We start from the raw sequence: 21,744 nt of genomic DNA on the forward strand, positions 1-21,744 counted from the left end.
TAAAGCTGAAATACCACGATGGTCTTTAGTAAACACATCAACAATGACAAAAAGCATGTGCCCACCACCAGGGATCAGTGAAGGCAGGCCCACTTCCTGCATCACAAAGTGCTAACCTTGATTTTAAATCAGAAGCCAGTGAGGGATTACGTCCTTGTCGTTGCACTAGTGACTCCTGCTGGTGAGTCCAGATGGCTGTGCAAAACAGAGTGGGACTCTTAAAGGGACAGTTCACCAAAAAATGAAAATCCACTCATTATCCACTCACAATTATGCAGATGAAGCTGTGTAAATGAAATGACCTGGTTTCAAGTCGAATATGAATGTCCTGCCTCGCGGACACTTGGATGACACCGCACGAGCAGTATGGAGGCATGTTATGTTTTTTCCGTTGTTTTATTACGTCGGAAGAAGAGGTCTCAATTGGGACTCCACAAGTGTTTTGTGGACTCAAACACTTCACCCACCCCTTCATCGGCATAGTGGTGAGTGGATAATGAGTGAATTTTCATTTTTCGGGGAACTATCCCTTTAAGCACATCTATGCTCAATGTTGGATAGGTATTCAGTAACGGACTGAACCATTTGTCTGTACTCTGCCTTCATTCTGTCCGTAATTGTGTACATCTTCTGAAAGCCTAGGGATACAGTTGAAACAGATGAAACAGGGCAGTACCACCAGAAATTGTCGGGGGCAGTGTAGTCAATCCGTCAAGCGAGACGACCGCAGGACACCTCCAGCAATGGAGGAGAGGCTTTGTGAGTTGGTCACAAACTACAGGGACGAACTCTTCAGAGGTACATGATCAAAACCTCCTCCACTATTGCCATGTTTGTTGTTGTCAGAAACTGTCGACTCTGCGCTGCGTAGATGCGTTGCTGAACAATAATGCCAATGTGTGACACATAGGCAGTGATGGTTACATCATTTGAAACCGATGCATCTCTTTTAGAACGTAAAGGTAGCATAATTGAGCCTTTAAAATATAGCATGAACTTGGTGCATGCTAGGCCCTAAGAATCAGAAGCGGTGTAGACTAATCATTATCAAAGCTTGGGAATGACCCCAGCCAAAGTAGCCAGATCGTGTAATTACATGTCCCCTCTGTAGATCTCGTCTAAATAGAATGTTGTTGCAAATGTTTTCTTGTCACACTTTGGGTCAAATTAACAAAAATTGTAGCATAAGCAAAGGGTTGTGTGCCCTAATAAGTCTGTGGTTTTTGGCAGACAGTTTGAAAACCCTTTTTGGAGCCAGCTGTCCTGCACACACAGCATGTTTAAGATCTACCCACAGATTTTCAGTAATGATCAAGTCAGGGGGGGACTGGAAAGCTCCAGCTTGTATTCCATATTGTAGTTAGTATTGTATATATTGTAGTTAGGTCATGGTGGATTCTGAAGTATAACTTTATATAATTGTTCAGCCCTTTTTCAGTTTCTTTGCTGACCGCAGGGCATTTTGAATCCAGAATCCATTCTTCCTTCTGTTCAATGTTTTCCTGTGCCACACACATTTGTATTTTCATCAAATGTTGCTTAATTTACGCCCTGATTGGCATTAATATCTGAACACACCTTGGGTAATGTTGGCCTAAGAGCTCAATCTTAACTTCATCTGTCCAACACTGACTTATCCAGATGTTGCTTTGCAGATGTTGACAATTGCGATGAGGTCTGAGGTAAAGTTTCCTTCTGATGATTCTTCCATTGAGAACAAAGTGCACCACCACACCTGTGTCAGATCCACCCTCCTGCAGGTCCTTTGCAGTCACATGGGGCTTTGTCTTTTCTGCCCAGCAGACTTGCAGATTCAACTGAAGTTTGTTTGGTTTGTTTTGACCTCTACAGTTCCCCTTGACATTTCAGACAGTGGAAAATTTCAAGCTGGAAGAGCTTTCATGTCTTTTTACAGCCACCCCCTACTTTGTAGGGATCAGTTAGCTTCATCAGTCAGTTGCCTGGAGGTGTCCAGGCTTGCAGTGTGTTTCCACAAGGTTTGAATTATCAGCTCTGGAATTTTTATCAGCTGACAAATTTTAATGACTGTTCCTGACCTGCCTCACACATCCAAATGTGTCACTTAAGGCTGTATGAGTTAATTAAGTTCTTAATGAGTAGAAGGGGCAAACTCTTGCATATGCAACAACTCTTTTCAGATTTCCCCCATAAGTTCATGAAATAAAAGTTCATTAACAGTTGAAAAATGCTAATATTCCAGTGTATGCCTGCTGCAGGAGTATTATTTTTTCTTTGAATACTTAGTATGAAATTTGCCCAGGGGTGAGCAAGCGTTTGCACACAACTGCACAGATGCAGTAAAGAAGACACAGGCACTGTGGTGAACTGCCTCTAGAGAGAAGCAGCAGACTGGCAGCTCTCCGTCCATTCATTCAGGCCTGCTGTGGCAGATTGACAGCTGATCACTGGGGAGCTGAGATCTGAAGCTCCGATTTTATGTGATTCTAAAGCTGGTAGGAGAACCTGGGGGCAGGTGGAGGTGACAAGGAAATGAAGAAGTAGCAGACGTTCATCTCAGAGGAAATCATTTTACTACTGCCAGCTTTGTGCTCTCTTAAGATTTATCTGGTATTTTTATCTGGTATCCCCAGTTAATTAAGAACTTTAAGTCCAAATGCCACAACAGCTGCAACTCTGTCTTACCTCCTAGCATTACAGAGATATCATGAGACAATGAATACTGTTAATTACCTTATCTATGTAGTGGAGAAAGCTGGGGGAACGCCAGTAAGGGCTATTCAAATTTTTTGAATAGTTTATGAGGCAGCCTCACAAATTACACACAAAAGTTACACAAAAAATGACAAACACAGTTTTGAATAGACATTACTCCAGTGAACACAAGCTTTATAAAGCCCATTGTTTTGTTTTTTGTGTAGATTGAGGTTGTGTTCGGTACTGTGTGTCTGTGTATCTGATGTTTCCCCTAATATTCATGACATTTACCACCACATAACACACTTTTCTAATGTTTGAAATTGGTTCAATTGTCAAAAAAGTATTTTTAACATGCAGTAACAGTGAGGTTGCTATAATGTACAATGAAAGACAGAAAAGGAAATACTCTTCAGATATGTTGATGGGATCCTACCCACTGTGTGCGACAGTCTTACCTTCCTCTTCTTGAAGGCCTGTCTGGCCAAGTATCCCCTGCAGGCAGCCTGGAACAGAGAGATGTTCCTCCTGGTCTTAACATCCCGCTGCTCCTCTAGCTTGGATAGAATCCCTGCTCTGAAGAAGACCTGTAGGTGGAGAAGACAGGTTCAGATAACATGAAACTGAAAAACATTTGTCAGTAAGGTAAAACATCCTCTGTTGAGCTAAACAAAGACTTGACTGTACCATGCATCACATCTTGAGTACTAGGATTTAGGAGGATTTTTAACCTGCCTGAAATCCTTGAAAGAGTGACTATTTTAAAACATCTCCAAAGCTCCATGCCAAAATGATCAGGTTATATAACTACCATCTTTGGTGTTTTCACTTTAAAAATCATGCTTAACCTGGAATTGTTTGCATGTGGATCAGCCCTATATCCTGCGCCGCGTGCTCACATGATGACTCCCACACATTTCATGTCAACTTTTTGTCTTAAAACAATTTCCCACCTCACCATCTATGCTGCCAATTTCCCCCATCTCTAAAATGTTCTCAGCATGGCTCAGACTGGCTCAGAGTTTCAGTATAGATGGGCACAAGTTGGTTTTTATAAATCACAACTTTTGTGTGGGTTGGTGTCAAGCACCTCTTTCAGGCCCTGTTTTGTGAGGCCGCTTTATATTTAAGTCGCGTCTAAAAGGTTTTGCCGTCTTTCATCTCTTTTGCTGATGATTTGGGCAGCAGTGCTAGTTCCTGAATACAAATGAGGAACAATTTCATGTGGAGATGGGCTGACACCGAGCCCCCTGTAAAAACCTACGTCATTATACCTCCAACCCCTTCTACATAATTTGTGTCTGGAGACAGACACCTCAGCTCCTCAGCCCCTGAATTAGCTGGCAGCGCTAGATTCATTAAGCAGAGTTTGTGTGATGCTTTGTCCTTCAGAGGATGTGAGTGTTCCTTACTCTGACTCTTAATTTTTAAAACTGGCAGAGCAAAGGGGGAAGTACGACTTGGGATATGGCCTGGAATTAAGATTGTTGTTTAGATGTCATGTGGACCTTGTGACTTCACCTCTATACAAAAATGATTTGTTGTGCAGTAAATATTTACCTAGCCTGTAAGTGTTTTGAGAAGCAGACTTTCACTTAGACCTCCCAAATATTAGGTATTTCAAATGCACAAATTGGAAATTAAATGGGATCAGTCAGATCATGTAGTTGTTTGCAATGTTGCCTCAGAGAACGATATTCTGCATCCTAAGCCGGCTATAGCGGGCTATATTAGGCTGAGAGCTGAATTTACAGGTTCTGAATCTATTTATCAAACAGTTCAAAATAAGGTGTGCAAACCTCAACAAAACCCCTTCCACATTGTTGGTAAAAGGGTTTCTGCTGGTCAGGGAGTCCACCAGTGTTATTCTTTTTACATGTACTTCTGTCATAGCCTCGGTGGCTAACATTACTGAGGCGTTTGGTAAATCAGTTAAGTGGCCCACTAACAATGTTGCTGTTAAAAACCCTGGATGAGGAGGAACACAACATCAGGAAGTGAAGTGAGCCTGGCTCTGCTTTGAGCATTTCTACCATTAATGTTTTTCCAGAGAGGAGGATGATGCTGCCATGTAGGAACTGCAAAATAAAGCAATTACTGTTTATGATTTTTTGAATAAGTATCAATTCTAAATCTTGATAAGTTTAAATGAGAAGCAATCTTGAACCTCATCCACTCCATGTTTTATTGCATTTATGTCCAGGACAACAGGAATTCACATGGTTAATGAAAAAGGACAGGGTAGCTTAGGCCATCTAAGAACACTGGCACTGATTTTTGTTATTTTATTTGCTTCTGAAATTCATTTTTATTTGTATTTTGTTTTATTCTTGTATATAAGCACAATATTTGCTGTTAATTTATTTATTTAGTTAAATTGTAGGAAAAAAGAAAATTTCAAATGATACCCTGGCCTAGTAATGATGCGTAAGATGTTCTGTTGAATAAAATGTATAATGACTGAGCTATAAACAGTACACTAATATCTTTTATTTCCCTTCCTCAACCAGTATGATTCCACCAGCAGAAATAAATTCTCATCCCATGGGAAATGCTGCCGTGGGCAGATGATGTCAAGCTGGCCTGGGAGGAGAGGACACATCTGAGCTGAACTGCTGTGCTCCTTGGAGACTCATTTGTCATTGCAGGGACGGTTTAAATGATTCCAGGCAGAGAGCCACATACAAGTTGGCAGCGAAGCACAGGGACATTTTGGCAGAGAGAGGTGGTGCACATTTCATATGTTATGGGTGACACTTTAATGTTGGCTGATAATCACCCCGACAATAAAACAAAGGTATAACAACAACTGAAAGGGTTGGTTGTTCCAATGTCATGTATTCCGCTGGATGTTTTCCTGAAAACTGTAACTGCTGCTTCAACATGAAGCTTCTGAGCTCATTGCTACACCTGTTGTAGTCATACCTTGAGTCCAAGCTAGGTACTAAGATTAAGGAGCATGACAAATAAAGCTTTGTTTGCACTATGAAATAACAGAATTTGCCTCTTTTTGTCACAGGTTGCACCACTGGAAAATGCAGGGGATGGGTTTGAAGCAGCAACAGATTGGATAGGAGCTAAGGTTTCACTGTGTCTGAAATTCACAATTGTAGTTCACAAAATTGTCCTTACATTTGACTACAAAGTAAAAATCTGGACCAAACCAGCTTCTTCCTTTGATCTCTCTTTGCAGTGTAAAGTAAATTGAGTACAAATGCAAATTTTAGCACACAGGTGTGGACAATTCGTTGTAAAGATCATCCACGGTGCTGCACTATTCTTAAAAGAGAAGTTAAAACGCTGCTTACTTTTGACCACCTGACCAATCGCTGCGTAAACTGGGTTCAGTTGTTTATGGCTGCTTAACTGTTTCTGACAGACCTATGATACTTAACCAGTAGCATGTGATATGTTTACTATCTCAACTAATCCTGCTGTGCATTTTTTTTACTGAAAGTTTACCATATAACTAGTTGGATATAGCTTGAATTGTATGGTGTGAATTTTAACAACACTTAATGTTTTCACCCTATTGAATTCTATACTACACTAGTTTTGGTATAAACTATATGTATTTATCCATTTTTAGCTAAATGATTCTCACACTGCATAATGTACATAGGTATAATTATGGTTTTACAAATAGAATAAGCAGCACAGTGTGTGGGTTGGTGACACATTGTCCTTCTATGTGGGTTGGTTGGACCTCTGTGTATCTTGTTTGTCTGATAACACAACAAACATCACTAACATGAACAACAGAGAACGAGAAAGTTCTGACTTGAAACGTTATCTGAACTTGGGAAAATTAGCGGACCTATTTTAGTGTGCCACACCAGCACATAGACAAGGTTAAACTCCCTACGTGCCAGGAAACTTCTCATAATGACAGCTAAAGGCGCACAGTGTTCTTTATTCCACAGACATTCACAGATCTAATTAACACAGCCATCAGCCTGTCTATTTCCTCGTGATTAGCCGAGGGTTTTTTCCTTAATCTCAAAGAGTTGGAGTTTGGCAGTGTCTGTCTGCAGCTTGGCAGGGGTCGCAGACACAGAGAGCCACAAAGATCAGCCCCTGCCCACGAAATGAGAAAGATCAAAAACAAATCGCACCAGGACCACTGAAGGTGAGAACGGAAGTGTGAAGAGTTGTCACTGCGTAGGAACAAAACAACATTGATTTCTTGATACCCGCCACGCCTTCTGCTTGAAAGGTAGGTGAAAGGAACACTTTTTAATTATCTGTGGAACTGAGAGTGTCACTGAGTGAAAAGACAACGGGACTTGAAGGCGAGATGTTCCTTGAAGGGAACAGGGAAAAGACGCGACAGCCAAAGACTCTCTCCTCAGGATGAGCTGCCAAAGCTGACATGATATGAAGTTTGGAGCGTTTTATGTCAGTTTTCAAACGCTCCGTTTTATGTCAGTTTTCAGAGTTTCCTGCAATGAACTGGCGACTGTCTGAGAGTCATAACATCAGAACAACAGGTTATGTTTTCTGTGTTTTGACATTGAGTATGAATGTGTCATACTCACCATTGAGGCTATCTTTTGTTATTATCCGTTGTCAGTTTGTAATCCAGTATTAAGTCACTGCTTCCTGCTCTGCTTTCAAATTAAAAGCCTACCCCACCACGAACGTGAGATGTTGTTTTCTTTGAGCCACTGGAAGGCTTTCAATTATATGTTGTACTTATACACTTATTGTTTCACAACTGCTTCTACTTTGCTGTTGATTGAGCGTTGTTAAGCTACTGTCAAATTAACTGAATCATTTCACATTAAAAGGCTGCAAGGAAAGATAGAATCTTAACATGGAACATAAAGATAAACACAGCAAGCATGATTGGAATAAATCATTATAAATCACTCTCTCTAATCTCTGCCTGTTTCATCTAAAGGCTCCTGTCTGTAGTTGAGGTTAGTGAAGGTGTGGTCATGATTTGAGTTACGATATTGTGGAAACAGCCCTTGTGTGTATAACAGTGTGATGCATGTGTTGTGTATGTGACTCCACTCACCCGGCTCAGCCCCATGTGGTAGCTGCTCTTCTCAAGCTCCAAGGACTCCAGCAACTCCTGCCCTGCCTGGAAACCAGCAAAACAAACATTCAGTCGACAGATAAACAAAAACAAGCCCGGTTTGTTCTGGGCCCTTGGACTTCTGCATGATCACATAGCCTGGTTGCCCAAAGGACGATAGCTTGGTGCCATAGCAACAAATACCATTCTCCCTGAGCACCAGCTTACACACACACACACACACACACACACACACACACACACACACACACACACACACACACACACACACACACACACACACACACACACACACACACACACACACACACACACACACACACACACACACTTCCCCTCGAACTGCCTCGAGGAAGCTGAAAGCACAAAACAAGTCATACAGAGAAGCTTCTCAGGTCCCTTCTCTCTTAGGATTCGTCCGATGTGTCAACCAAACCTTTAGAAGACAAACCGCACACTGCTCAGTCGCTGCGGCTGAACTCTGAGGTTTTCGAGGCTTATACTGGCATTAGTGACTGACAATTTCAATATCTGGTAGTCAGTGACAATATTTATATTATTTGCCAAAAGAGGGAAAGATGAAGCCTCAAATCCCTTAGTTACTATATTCCACAAGAGGAAAGTGTTGAATTTCTATTTTTGCAGCAGTAGCAAGTCTGAAATGTGGAGTTGGTCTTGTGGCCATGATACTAAAATTTGAATATTTTGTGACACAAAGCAATTGTGTTTTTCTAATTCAAGTCCATTCATATGAATATGAGCACCGACCACTGGAGGCAGCATTCTTTGGGGGACAAAGAGTCTAAGCTGTTGTTGTTTTCTGTATCACAACTAGTTTGTAAACGCACCTTGTCAAAAAAAAAACGTGTGCATGGACACACAATTTCAATCCTGCAAGCGAAATACACCCAACAGTAACAAGGGATCAGTAATCAAAACGAGGTTCCATATGATCAATGATGACTCTTCAAGATTGTAAAAATAAATGTCCAAAGGGTTTACCTACTTTGAAACATGTTAAAAGGTTCAGTAGGTAGGATTTTATGAAGAAGGAGATGGTTCAATGAGTCACAGAAGAAATTAAGAGTATACTCCATCTGCTTAAAAAGTCAGTACCTTTATACAAAGTAGTATTAGGGCCACTTAACAGGAAAACAACCTTTAAGTGGAGAGAATAAAGAAGTAACATTATGAAAATAAAGTTGTAATATTACGAGAAAAAAAATGTTTAGGACATAAGAAGCACTTTCCACTCTCTGGATCCAAAATCTTCAACCAATCTCACCCTTTTATTTACGATGATGTAATATTAAGACTTAATTCCTCGCAAATCGGGCTATGGAGTTTGAATATGTATCTTACAAAAGGCAATCTCTAGTTGCATTATTGGAGATGAAGGATTCAGCTTTTTGGGGTTTGAACGATACTATGGTTAAAAGTCGGAATATCTTGGTCACTGTTTTTAATTGTCTCCTGTAAATTGGTTGTGACAAATCTCCAAAAAGCTGGGGGTCATATTGAGATATCTCTATAATCTGGCTGCTGATATCAGGGCTACATCACGCTGTATTAAGAGGAACTGACACAACTGGGTTGTTCGCAACAGAAATACTGAGAAAAAAAAATAGGTCACAGCACAGACACTTAACAAGTAACAGTGGGTAAATAATGGTGTACATAATGAAATGAATAACTGGAACAGAATGTTAATGTTTATCGGGAACAACGGCACCTTTCAAAATATGTGCTGTCAAACGGCTTATATTGTCTTTCCCATTTCTCTTTTTCTGAAGATCAATTCTTTCAAATTGTTCCTCCAATTATACACTGTCTCAGACCAACCCCTCTCGTCTTTTCATTCTTGACTTTCTTTCTTTGCCACCAATTGGCCGTGAGCTTGTTTTTCACTTATCTGCCTGATTAATCCACTTTTATCACCTCTGTTGACAGTACGTAGATAGTCCTTTCATATTCCACATTTAACTGACATACACAAATAGGCAGCCAATCAGTTTTGTCTTTACAGGGAAAAAAAACATTCTCTATATTTATGAGGAGGAATTTTCTTGCACAGCCTTAATGTGGAGATGCTTTGCCTGTACCAGCCCCCACCTCCCACTCATAAGAGCTAATCGCGCCCTCTGTGCAAAGCTGCTATATACTGCCTGAACAGAATGTGGAGAAGACATTAATCACATGCTCGGGGATGTTCCTAAACTGTTCTGATGCATGTACAAAAGGAATGGGAAGATAATGAGACAAGGAAGTACGTGGAAAGAGACGAGAGAGTGAGAAGGGGGAGAGAGAGGGAGAGAGAGAGAGAGAGAGAGAGGGAGAGAGAGAGCGAGAGAGTGGGAAAGAAAGAGCTCTTCCCGGTGCTGGTAATTAATCAGTACAGTAGCCGTATGCTGCCAGCCTGCACAATCATAATTAATTACACACAAGAGCGCACTTGGAGCAGGATGAGGACGGTGGAGAGAGGAGAGCAGGAGGAGAGGTGAAATGAAGTGATTCTGTTCACACCGAGGGATTCCAACGTGGAGGACTAAAAGTGATATACTGAATATCCAGATGTTATAGCTTCAATATTCAACCAATTATTACCCCCACCGAGCTTATTTTGTAAGCAAGACTACACAAACAACTGGTGGAAATATGTGGTATGGGGCCAGGATTGTTTTTGTTGCTTTCTTTAACATTGCGACATTGGGTGTCTTTCAACATTTTCTTTGGGAATAATGAATAGATCTAGATGAAAGAAAATCAGGCACATTTAGGGAACTGATGTCTATGAGTGCAGCTTGATTTAATGGGACTGGAAGAGGTTTGTGCTCCACTCTAGTTTTGATAAGTAAATAGGTTTGAGATTTTATTTTATTTTAGGAGGCACTTACACCTGCAGAAATTTGGAGTGATCAACACTGGCACAGCAGAGGGAACCGTATTCTGACCTTACTCCCCAACAATGCAGCTCACTTGCATGCATCAGACCCTGCCTGCATGCTTAACAGCCAACTATCAAACTTCTCACTTTCTGTTTGTCACGCAGGTTTTCCTTTAAATAATGTATTTAGATTGAGACTCTGACAATGTCATCAGGGTCTTTCTTGACAGAGCCCCTCGACAGCCATGGATAACATCATTTTTATAAGTTAGGTAAAGCTGATCTTGGTGTGAAATAAATAAAGAATAAAGAAAACAGCTGAGCCTCTTTCGGTTTGATGAGAATAATTTGCTCATTATTGCAAGGATACAGTGCTGCTGATTTTTAAGATCTTTCGGGAAATTTAATTCAACTGACAATTATCAATTTAGTTCCATTTCCATAGATTCATCATTAACCTCAACAATAAAACTGTCATAACTGAAGCTCATTATGTTTCACACACTTAATGACTTCTTTAAAAACAAATTGTATTCATGACTCTGCAGCATGTTAAAGGAATAGGCCCAGTCGATGACACAATATTTAGTGATTATTCGAAACTACCATTAACAAATAGCTGATAACCATTGAGAAATATTCTGTTTTCCTCAAACTGTGTGGACAAATTCTTTGTTTTCAAACAGCTTTGTTTCAGAAAGCATTTCTATGTAAGGATTAGAATGAGGCTTTAAGGATATCTCATCCATCTCCAACCCTTTGAGATTGAAGCATCACACCCCTTTAGTCCGCTGTTTGTAACAAACAGTAAAAAACCTGTACTAGTACCTGCTCATTTAAAAATAAACATTGAACTTCTTTCAGGCTCTGACCAGGGTGACCGAACATTCTCACAAGAGAGCAACAAAATAAAAAAAAGTCACACAACTCAAAGCAGCTCAGTTGATGTCCTACAAAGCCACACAATGTTGTGGGAAATGGATTTTCCTCTGGAGAAACTGGTCTAATGTGTGGCTGCGCTTCACAAGCTTGTTAGCAAAGAAAAGGTGGCCACGGATGAACTTTTCACTGCAACACATTCTCTGAGAAGTTTTGCTGTACCACTCATCTCAAAGTTTTCATTACATGTACTAGCTGGCGGGGAGATTATGAAGCAATACTTTCTATGCCTTTGAAGCTAAGTTCAATATACACAGTGTTGATAATTCACATCTGCTGGGCAAACACATATACTGTAGTGCAGTCAGGAGAGGCAGACTTACTGTTACAGAAACTGAGAGGCTGTAGGTCATGATGTGCACCATGTACATTTTCATTTGGTTTTAAACTAGCCTGAATGTAACTTCAATCACAAGAAAAAGAAAACTATCTCCAAACATATTACAGAAACATATCAATTATACTGATCTTTTTTCAACAAGGAAACCCCATAAAAACCTCTCTCAGCCAGTGCTTTAAAGTACTGTGAACCTCAGTCTTTGGGAAAATTAATATTAGAACAACACTGTGGGAGGATTCTCATCAGATCTGTACTTGTTTTAAAATACAATTCACAGTAATGTATGTGTTTTTGCTGACAGGGCAAGAAAAAGTGTGTGAACCCATAGGAATGACCTGGTTTTCTGGTTTGCATTAATTGGTCATAAAATGTGATGTGATCTTCAACTAAGTCACAATCACAGACAAACAATGAGCTATTATCATGTGTCTCTTCATTTAACACAACCAATAAACATTTAAAGGGCTGGTGGAAAAAGTAAACGATCACATGACCGATCAAACCTCTTTTGGCAATAAAAAACTTGCTTCTTTTTGCTGTGGATCAGACCGGCAACACATTCAGGAGGAATTCTGGATCTGGTGGGAATGTTTAACTGAGCTCATTCCAGAGCATCTCTTTTGGGTGAATGTCTGAGCTCTGACTGGACCAACCTTGACATGTGCATTTTCTTTGTATGAGGTTATTCTGTGGTAAATTAGGTAAATTTAGGGTCATTGTCCTGTAAGATAACTTGAGTAAGTTAGGAATTCATGGTGGCTCCATCACTGTTGTGGTACTCAAGTACTGATTTTCAGGACTTGGACAGAAGAACAACATGGATTTTTGTTCTTCGTAATAGGCCATAATAATTTGGTGAAAGATATTGACTGTAACATTATTCAATTTTATGCAAAGGCAGGAATGTGTGTTCACTATGGGTTTTTTCCATCTCATTATTTAAGAGTGTGGTCTATCAGTGTGAAAGCAGGACTTAATGATTTCACGTTTAGACTGCGTAATGCTTTCACTCAAAACCCTGTGGTCACACTCAAATAAGCTCTGCATGTGCTTAGATTTGCTCTGCGAGAGCTTGCACTCGAAGTTTTGTTGATTGGACAGCTCTCCTCCTCGAGCTTACGCTGCTTCTATGTGCGCATGTGACACGTCTGCTCTTGCATTTGTCTCCACTGCTCTTTCGATTGCTGTTTGAGTGCGAGTGCTGGGTATTGAGTGAAAGAATTACAAAAAAGTTCTGCCCTCAAACTGAAAGACCACGCTCTTACATAAAGAGAAGAAAATATCCCATAGTTCACCAGCTTGCAAGCAGATTCACGTTCACACCGTCACTAACAGTTAATGCTATGATGCCAAAAGAGGCGGCCTGAATCGTGCCCTATGCTTCAACCAATTTTACAATAAATTCAACCATGATGACTCTGAATCTGGTAATGGGGACGTCACACACTGGGGAATCAAAACTTAACTCGGACTCCATCTTTAGTGCCTTGACTACAACTCTGGGCTACATCATGATGCCATCTCCTCTGTACTCAACTGGAACAGTGCTATGCTTTCATGTTTGCATGCAGTGCCATCTGTGCTGTGTTTTCTTCCTGAACAATTCAACCTTAGTTTCAACAATCCACAAAACATTTCCCCCATGAGCTCTGTTGGGTTTCAAGGTGATCTTTGACAAACCTCACTTTGTGATGTTACCTTGGTCGGGCGGCGATACGGGCCCCTTGCTGTTCAACGATTTGAATATGAACAGTGGTGTTAAATGACTCCAGTGATTTGTTTCAGCTGTAACTCTCTACTTCCTTTGTACTTCATTACATTCAGTCATCTGGACACCCGCTTGTGGGGAGAGTAGCCAAAGCACTGAGTTATCTCCATTTATAGACAATCAATCCAGCTGTGAATGATGATTATCTAAACTCTTTCATATTACTCTGCAACCCTTTTCCAGCTTTATGCAAACTTAACAATTCAGCAAGACTTATGAGATCTCATTTTTGTGAAGCATGATTCACTTCAGCAGATGCTTCTGGTGAATACAAACTCTGAACACTTGACTTCTTTTAAAAGTCAAAGAAAAAATTCAACCTTAATATTTCATTGGTTTGCTAACTCTTGACTCCAGTTAACTTTTGTTGATGTCATTAACTTGGAGTTTCTCATAGATTTTCATCCAAACAAAACAATAATTCAGTAATGCATAAATTCAATTCATCCCAAAGGACTGACTTTCTTTTTTCTTGCCACTGTATATTTAGTTGTTTTTATTGTTTTTTTATTTATTAGAATTTTTAACAATTGGTTGCATTACTCCAATGTATAAACAGAAAATGAACATATTGGATTAAACAAATTTAAATGGGAGTCAGACTTCTCAGCTATTTGAAATTGGTTAGAATAACACATAAAGCATCAATAATTTAAAAATAAAAGGCAAACATTTATTTGGTAGTTGTCAAATATTGCATGTTAGTTAGATGTAGGTTTTTCTCAATGAGATAATATCATCCAGAACAACTGTAGATAAAATAGATAGTGAGATTACGAGATGAATGGGTCATATAGAGAGTACAAAAGAGGCCACTATTAACTGGATGTAAACTACCGTGCAAACTTTGTAGGGAACTTTAGTTGATACATTTCGTATTCATCATGCACTGGCATCAGGGAGGTGCAGCAGGACAATGACACCACACATAGTGCCTGTTATAAAGAACTATCTTCAGGGACAGGAACAACAAAGAGTCCTGCAACAGATGGTCTGGCCCCCACAGAGCCCTGATCTGATCATAGAGTCAGTCTAGGATTGAATGAAGAGTAAGAAGCAACTGAGGCGGCAACAACAACAAAATGCCTGCCCAAGTCTACCTCTGAGATTTGGAGTTTTGAAGCGACACCAAATACTGGTTTGCTGCACTTTGTATGAAGTTAAGATACAATAAGAAACTATTCATGGCAAAGCAGCCTCATTCAATTGTTCCTGCTTAAATATTTGCACAGTAAAGGTCATAATAGGGTAAGGGAGGAGGATCATCTTTAATATTTGTTTTATTGTCAATATTTCTCTTATAGTTCATAAACCCTGCCTTCTCCATGTTAGCAGATTGGACATAGACAAAACTAAAAAGTCAAAGTACAAGTAATTGTCATTTTAGGTAGTTCTTAATCACACTGCTGTATGTTTACCTGTTAATGTTTCTGATAAGTTTGGTTATGATGCTATAAAAACAAGGTGAAACATCATGATTGACAGCTGAGGCAGGACCTCAATACTGTGGCTCCACTCCACAATCACTACTACACAGACTCTGCCCCAAACAAAGTCACCAGCACAAGATGGCAGCACCTGTACCCAGGATGTTTTGGGTTCACTTTTGTAAAGTGGCAAGTGAAGACATGCCGTCCATCTTTATACACAGTCTATGATCCTGCTGCTCAAAAAAAACTCTGTTGAGCACCAAATTAATTCCGAGGACAATGCCTTCAGTGGAAAACAAAGGGCTTTAGGCCAAGGGCCATAGATAAGGTTGAGGGACCGCACATTCATTTTAAAGATCTGACTGTGGGGAGCCCCTCAGAGAGCAGTTTCCATCACAACAGAAGTCACTGTCCAGCCACACACAACAGCACTCGTAAGTATCAGGTTAAACCTTCCAAACACTCACCCTCTTCTCATCTGTGACAATGTAGTTGCGGCCGTGCCTCTTGGTCAGATGTGGTGCCAGGACATCAAAGCGCCTGCGGAACTCAGAGAACACCATGTGGTCTGGGTACCCTAGAGACAGGCATGGAGCAGAACAGAGATTAGAGTATAACAACAAAAAAACAAACACCAAGGTTAGAAGAGAGTCAAGTGTGTGTCAAAGGTCAACTTTTATTTTCAGAAGAAAAACTACCCAAATTTAAAAGTTACTTCAACAGTCTTAGGAGCAAAGAGGCAAAGTGAGGAAGGTTTGACAGGTTGAAATGTTGGAGGTCACAAGGGTTTCTCAAGCTTTTAGAGAGGTACGAACAGTAACAAAGCCAATGGGAAGAGATTTTTATTGAGGGACAAAGCGTTAAAGGACCTAAATAACCTTTGAATGAAGACAGAAAATAATTGGACAGCAAGCTGTTAAAGGTTATTGGGGCCCTGTCAAATTCTGTATCTCTGGAAGTTAATTTCATCACTGGCTTAAAAATCATTTGGGCATGAAAAGAAGATAGTGTAGGTTCATACTGACATCATCAGACAGACAAATGAATCATGGAAACATTTGAAAGCAGGTTTAACTTGGGTGAACTGGAACATTTGAAAAAGTAACTTTTGTATCTGACAGAATAGCTAAAATCAAGAAATACATTTTAGAATATAAAGAGGGGCATCCGATCTTTGAGCAGCAGTTAACACTTCAAATTATTAAGGTTTTCAGGACTCAATAAGAAATAACATTACTGTGGTCAGATACTGTTGATATGGCTTATGATATGGCAAACAGGCAGCAGATACAAACTGAATAAAATAGGATCAAGTATTGACCCTTGTGGAACTCCACATGTTACAAGAGTCACAGAGCAGTACTCTTCAGAAAATAATCACTATTCTAACACAAGGAAGACCATCCTTATATAATTTACCAATAAAGAGATAAAGTAGTCCTTCTTACCTTGCCTATAGATGCGCAGTGCATCCAGTAGCTTTGACCCTCGGAGCTGAGCTCTCAGGAGGCCGACATCCAGAGTCATAAGGCCCGAGTCAGGGCTCTCACCGTGTGTCACACGAGGCTCACCTCCTCCTCCCACTGCCTCTGCTTTGGGCAGCAGGCAGTGGACAAAGTGAACCCTGGAGCGACGAACCATGTCAATCAGAGCGTCCTAAAAACAGAAAGGACATGACTGTGACATCAGCTTCGGCTTGTTGTCAGTAAGTGAAACTACTGATTAGATCTCAAGTCATGTTTAAGATGGGTAGAGAAGTAAGCTGGGAATTACATGATGCCAACAAGCTCTATGTGAGGAAACTGTCAAGCAGTGTTTTTGTACAGGCACACACACACACACACACACACACACACACACACACACACACACACACACACACACACACACACACACACACACACACACACACACACACACACACACACACACACACACACACACACACACACACACACACACACACCTGTGTGAGCCTGAGAACTGGATGATGAAAAGACTGTTTCATCTACTTACCACTTGGAGTTTGACCTGGATACACAGGCTCTTCTTCTTGACGGCGGCCACCTGTGGTGAAGGTTTTCCTCATGCTGGTGGCCCGTCGCAGGGCGAGCTGAGAGCTGCCTTCCAGACCAGCTATGGAGCCCGACAACACGGTGGCCCCGCTGGCCCGGCCCATAAACAGCCCACTGATATTCTTCCTGTGGTGGCAAGAGGATGAATTGTCTTTATACTCACAGCTGCACTCATTTTCATACCCATCAAACCAGGTTGAAATGACTTTTGCTTTCTGACATTATCATGCTGGCAGTAACCATGAGAAGATGGGAAATTGACAACAATTGCTTGTTCTTAACCTGAATGTTTGGAATAATTTGTAATGATAATATGAAAAAAATTAATTCTGCAGCTTCAGTGTCTCAAAGATTGATTTCTGAGATACCCACTGAAATCAGACAAATATCATCAGATGACCAGTTGCTTGGTGAAATATGAGGAATCAAGCAATTAATCTGTAAAATGAAAGAATTCTACATGCAAATTACACACATGGAATCTAGTTTGATATTCATGGGTACTTCTGGTAATTTTCTCTTTTAGTTTACTGGTACAGTCAACTTTCTAAACCTGCCTGGACGTTTCTCTTGTCCAGTGTTAAACTCCTGGAGCTATTTCAGAATTATTCCTTGTTATTAGTGAGTCCTCCTCAAACATTTTTACAAATAAAAGATTAATTCAGCTCGATATAAAGCATTGCAGCAAACTTTTGTAGTGGCAATTTTGACCCGTGGCTTGAACCAGTTGCTGACCACTGATGTAGATTAACCAAGGACATAGAAGAAGACGTGTTTAACTCACTCCACAGACTGAAGGCACACTGACTGCTACATAGCACTATATTTATTCAATTTCTATTATTATCGAACGTATCACATGTCCCAATAGCACCAAACACGTCACTGTACTTCCCTGGGACATAGACAGAAAGACAGACAGACATTTGTGAAAGTAGTAACTTGATAAGGCTGTGGCATTCAAACTATAATTGAATGGAACTGAGAGGCCCAACGATTGAGAAGAAAACCTTTCCTAAATCATCCCATCAACAGCAGCAGCCTGGACTGTTGACTGAAAGCGAGGTGGCTCCATGGATTCATGCCGTTGACTCTAGATTGTGACTCTACCATCTGCATTCTCAGCAAAAATCCAGATTCATCAGACCAGATGGGTTTTTTCAGTCCTCAACTGTCCAGTGTCAGTGAGTCACGGCAGCCTCACATTTCTGTTCCTAGCTGACAGGAGTTGAACCTGATGTGGTCTCTGCTGTTGTAGACCATCCACCTCAAGGTTGGACATGTTGTTCATTCTAAGCTATGCTTTTGAACCGCTCCTGATTTATCACTAAGCTTTTCAGTCCACAGGAAATTTCATTACTCTCGCTTGTCAGTTTGTGTGATTTCCACCCTCATATTTTGTAATGAAGGTTGATCGGTTGACAGGGACTCAATGTTGGAGGCTTGGCCCAGGAAAGTCATCCGGTGCAGACAAAAAGTTTTGTTTTTCTCTTTAAGTTAAGAATCAGCCAAATAACTGGTCGAATCAAACAAAAAGCGACACCGCAGTACTGGAAACAGTTTGACAAAGCACTGTTTACTTATCACCACGAACACTGCCCTAATAAACTGAAAGCTCTGTGTGTAATACTGTGTTGCACATACTTCTGGGAGTCCTGCAGCAGTGTGGCAGCGTTTTGGGCAGCAGGGTTGTGCTTGGCATGGCTCAACCAACCCTGAGCATTGTACTCCACCCAGTTCGTCCCGTGGCTGTGACCAAGCAGAAAGAGGTGGGGCTTCTCTCCTCGCAACAGCAGACTAGCTCCTGCAGCACACAGAGAAGATTTTAAAAATTCCCTCCAGTGACATCAGGAACATTGCTGTTTGTTATTCCTGCAACTCTCCAGTAAACCGCTGATGATGGGTTGAGCGCTCACCTTTGTTTTCTCCCTGTGCAGAGCCGTAGTAGCTGAACAGTCTCTCCAGCATCGTTTCCTCTGAACCTCCAGGCTGAACAGCCTCCTCCTCCATCAGCCACAGAAGTCCCCGAGCCTCGTCCTTCCTGGCCAGAGTGCGAACCTGTGATGGATGTGGACAGTCACTAATGTCACCAATCTTTTCTTTTACAATCACTTTGACCTTGATGGGACAGGTTTATTCAAAACATAAATAACATGCACCTTTCACATTGGGCACACACTGTACAGTAAGAGCCTGACCAGCTATAGCTTGACATCTTTCCAGACTCATGTAGCCCTGATGTTTTAGAGCTGATCAGGCTGATACGGGTTATTCTGGTCCTAGGATTAGTTTTTGGGATATGCAATTTCACTCAAAGCTATAATACCTAATTTTGTCAGAGGAAACATTTTAAACACTTTAACTTTGTGCATGATAAAGTCCTCTGACAGCATGTTATGGAGGCTTTCTACTCACGACATGATTGCCTACACCTGAAGCGAGTAATTGTTGTCGGTGCTGGAGAAGTCAGTCAGTCAAAGCTGCAGCAAATTCAAAACTCTTCATAATTGTAACTGTGGACAAAACACTATCAGGATCTGACAAATATTAACGGATCTGATTAGTTATTCCCCAAAGTCAAATCTTTCTGATGTGATTAAGAGAAACTCCAGGTTCTCCAAAAGCTTTTCTGTGTCGAAGGTGGTTATGATGTTGTCTGGTGATAACTAACAGTGTGTTTCATTAGATAACTTCTGAGTGAGTGTCTACCTTTGATTAAATGAATGAATTATGGATGTGGTGACTTTTTCTATCGTGTGGACAAGGGCGTCACTCATGAATTTTATATCCATGTTGATGAGAGAATCAAGACAAAGGACTCGATGGAAAGATTGGATCTTTGTTAGGCTTTAAAAGGACGTATAGAACTCAGCAGGGGAACGATCAGGTCCTGGTGATTTGTTTCAGGCGTTAGGTTGAGAGCATCGGAAGGTTCTTCCTGTGTTAGTGGTGAGTCTATATTGGCTTGTTAGTCGCTGAGCTGTGGTAAATCAATACTGCTGAGAAATGAGTTGATGTCTTCCTCACTTGGGTAATTTTCTGATAAATACAAGCTGGCATAGAAACATTGGAAAATGTGTATTTATCTCTTCAGGGGAGTGTGTGGGCATCCCTGCTGAGTTCTTATGATTGAGATTGTTACTTCTTTTTTTTTGTAAATACCAGATGTATTGTTGTAGTGGAAGTTTCTTATTGGATATGGAATTGATTTCATTATTTCTGATTTCATGTAGTTGAAATTTATATTTTCCTCTTCTTTCTTTTTGTTTACAGAGTATGAAATAATCTTTTCTCTTTTTACATGTTTTCTTCCGAGCTGGTGTTGACTGTGGGGAGTCATTTGTTTCCAGGAAGGAGGCCCACTTGCTTTTATTGGAAGTGCTAAAATCTGGGCTCTTGAAAATAGATGTGTTAAAGCGCCATCTGGTGACACTGTGGGTTTATACATGCTAAATCTACTCCATGTGTTACAGGGCCATGATCGCTAACAGTGACGGGTGGATCGCTGAATAGAAAATATTTGGTATAATGTAATTTCTGTGAGGAAGTAATCAACGCATGAATATGAATGGTGCTTCAGGGAGAAGAGTGAACACATTCTGTGCAGAAACCTCTTTTTTGTCTCCCTTTTTTATCTTATGAAAACATGTTTACCTTATTCACTTTATTTAACACCAGGCAGATTTAAATAAATGGACAAAAACTGGCATAGAACGAACCACAGCCAAGGATTCTAACTTTCTAGCTTCAATAACTTTCCTCGTTATTACTCTAACATTGTTATTCGCACAACAAGTCACCACATCAGAGCTGAGTGAGTCGACACACTCACACAGGCTCACAGTAATTGGCCAGAGCTGAAATATTTGCAGTAAGCAGCCATCAACAGGGGTGCATTGATATTGCAACACTTCTTTCTTTACTGATCGATGAAATAGTCATTTCATGAGCAAGTATTCTACTGGAAGAGTGCACAATAAAGATTCTGCAGAAAGGCACAACTGTCTCATGAATTATCCTGGAAGAATGCCTGCCATGGTTTTTTTCTTACTACTTTCAATACGTGCTTCCAAATCAGCACCTGGAGTTAATAAGACACAAGTTCCCCACTTCTCTTTTGTTGGATTCCTAGTAGCCGAGAATAAAGTCTGACTGGGGTGAAGTTATTTTCAACTGAATTTGCAATGGCTGATTTGGTTCTAGTATATTATTTAGATCAGGTCTAATTATCTTCATGTTTAATTCAAACCAGGACTCTGGTCTCTATTTCTACCTCAGCCGAAGACGTTGCATTTTCACCCCGGTCCTTTTATTTGTTAGTTAGCAAGGTTAGGCCAAAACTACTGGACAGATGGCAGCAAAACCAGGTGGAGGGATGCAGTATGGGTCAGGGAAGAACCCATTCAATTTTGGGGCAGATCCAAGAATTTTTTATTTTTTTTACTTTCTTTAACACTGTGAGATACATAAGATTATGTTAAGATCCATATAAAGGGGACTAATATCTACAAATGACAATTGGTTGCATCTTGGTTGTACTGTTGGGACTATTGTGACTGTGTGCGGAGGTATGCGCTCTACTGAGTGC

The 21,744-nt window shown here is 40.6% G+C and overlaps 1 protein-coding gene across 1 annotated transcript in view; it reads right to left on the reverse strand.

Moving 5' to 3' along the window:
* The window catches only part of myo18ab (myosin XVIIIAb), a 124,372-nt gene that overhangs the window by 48,128 nt on the left and 54,500 nt on the right, over positions 1–21,744 (reverse strand). The window contains 8 exon segments of the mRNA XM_035155062.2: positions 3,135–3,263; positions 7,700–7,765; positions 15,549–15,658; positions 16,530–16,737; positions 17,098–17,146; positions 17,148–17,282; positions 18,801–18,960; positions 19,073–19,214. Of these exon segments, the coding sequence (XP_035010953.2) occupies positions 3,135–3,263; positions 7,700–7,765; positions 15,549–15,658; positions 16,530–16,737; positions 17,098–17,146; positions 17,148–17,282; positions 18,801–18,960; positions 19,073–19,214 (999 nt within the window).

The sequence above is a fragment of the Hippoglossus stenolepis genome, chromosome 4 (genome assembly GCF_022539355.2).
Source record: "Hippoglossus stenolepis isolate QCI-W04-F060 chromosome 4, HSTE1.2, whole genome shotgun sequence".
Taxonomy (NCBI): Eukaryota; Metazoa; Chordata; class Actinopteri; order Pleuronectiformes; family Pleuronectidae; genus Hippoglossus; species Hippoglossus stenolepis.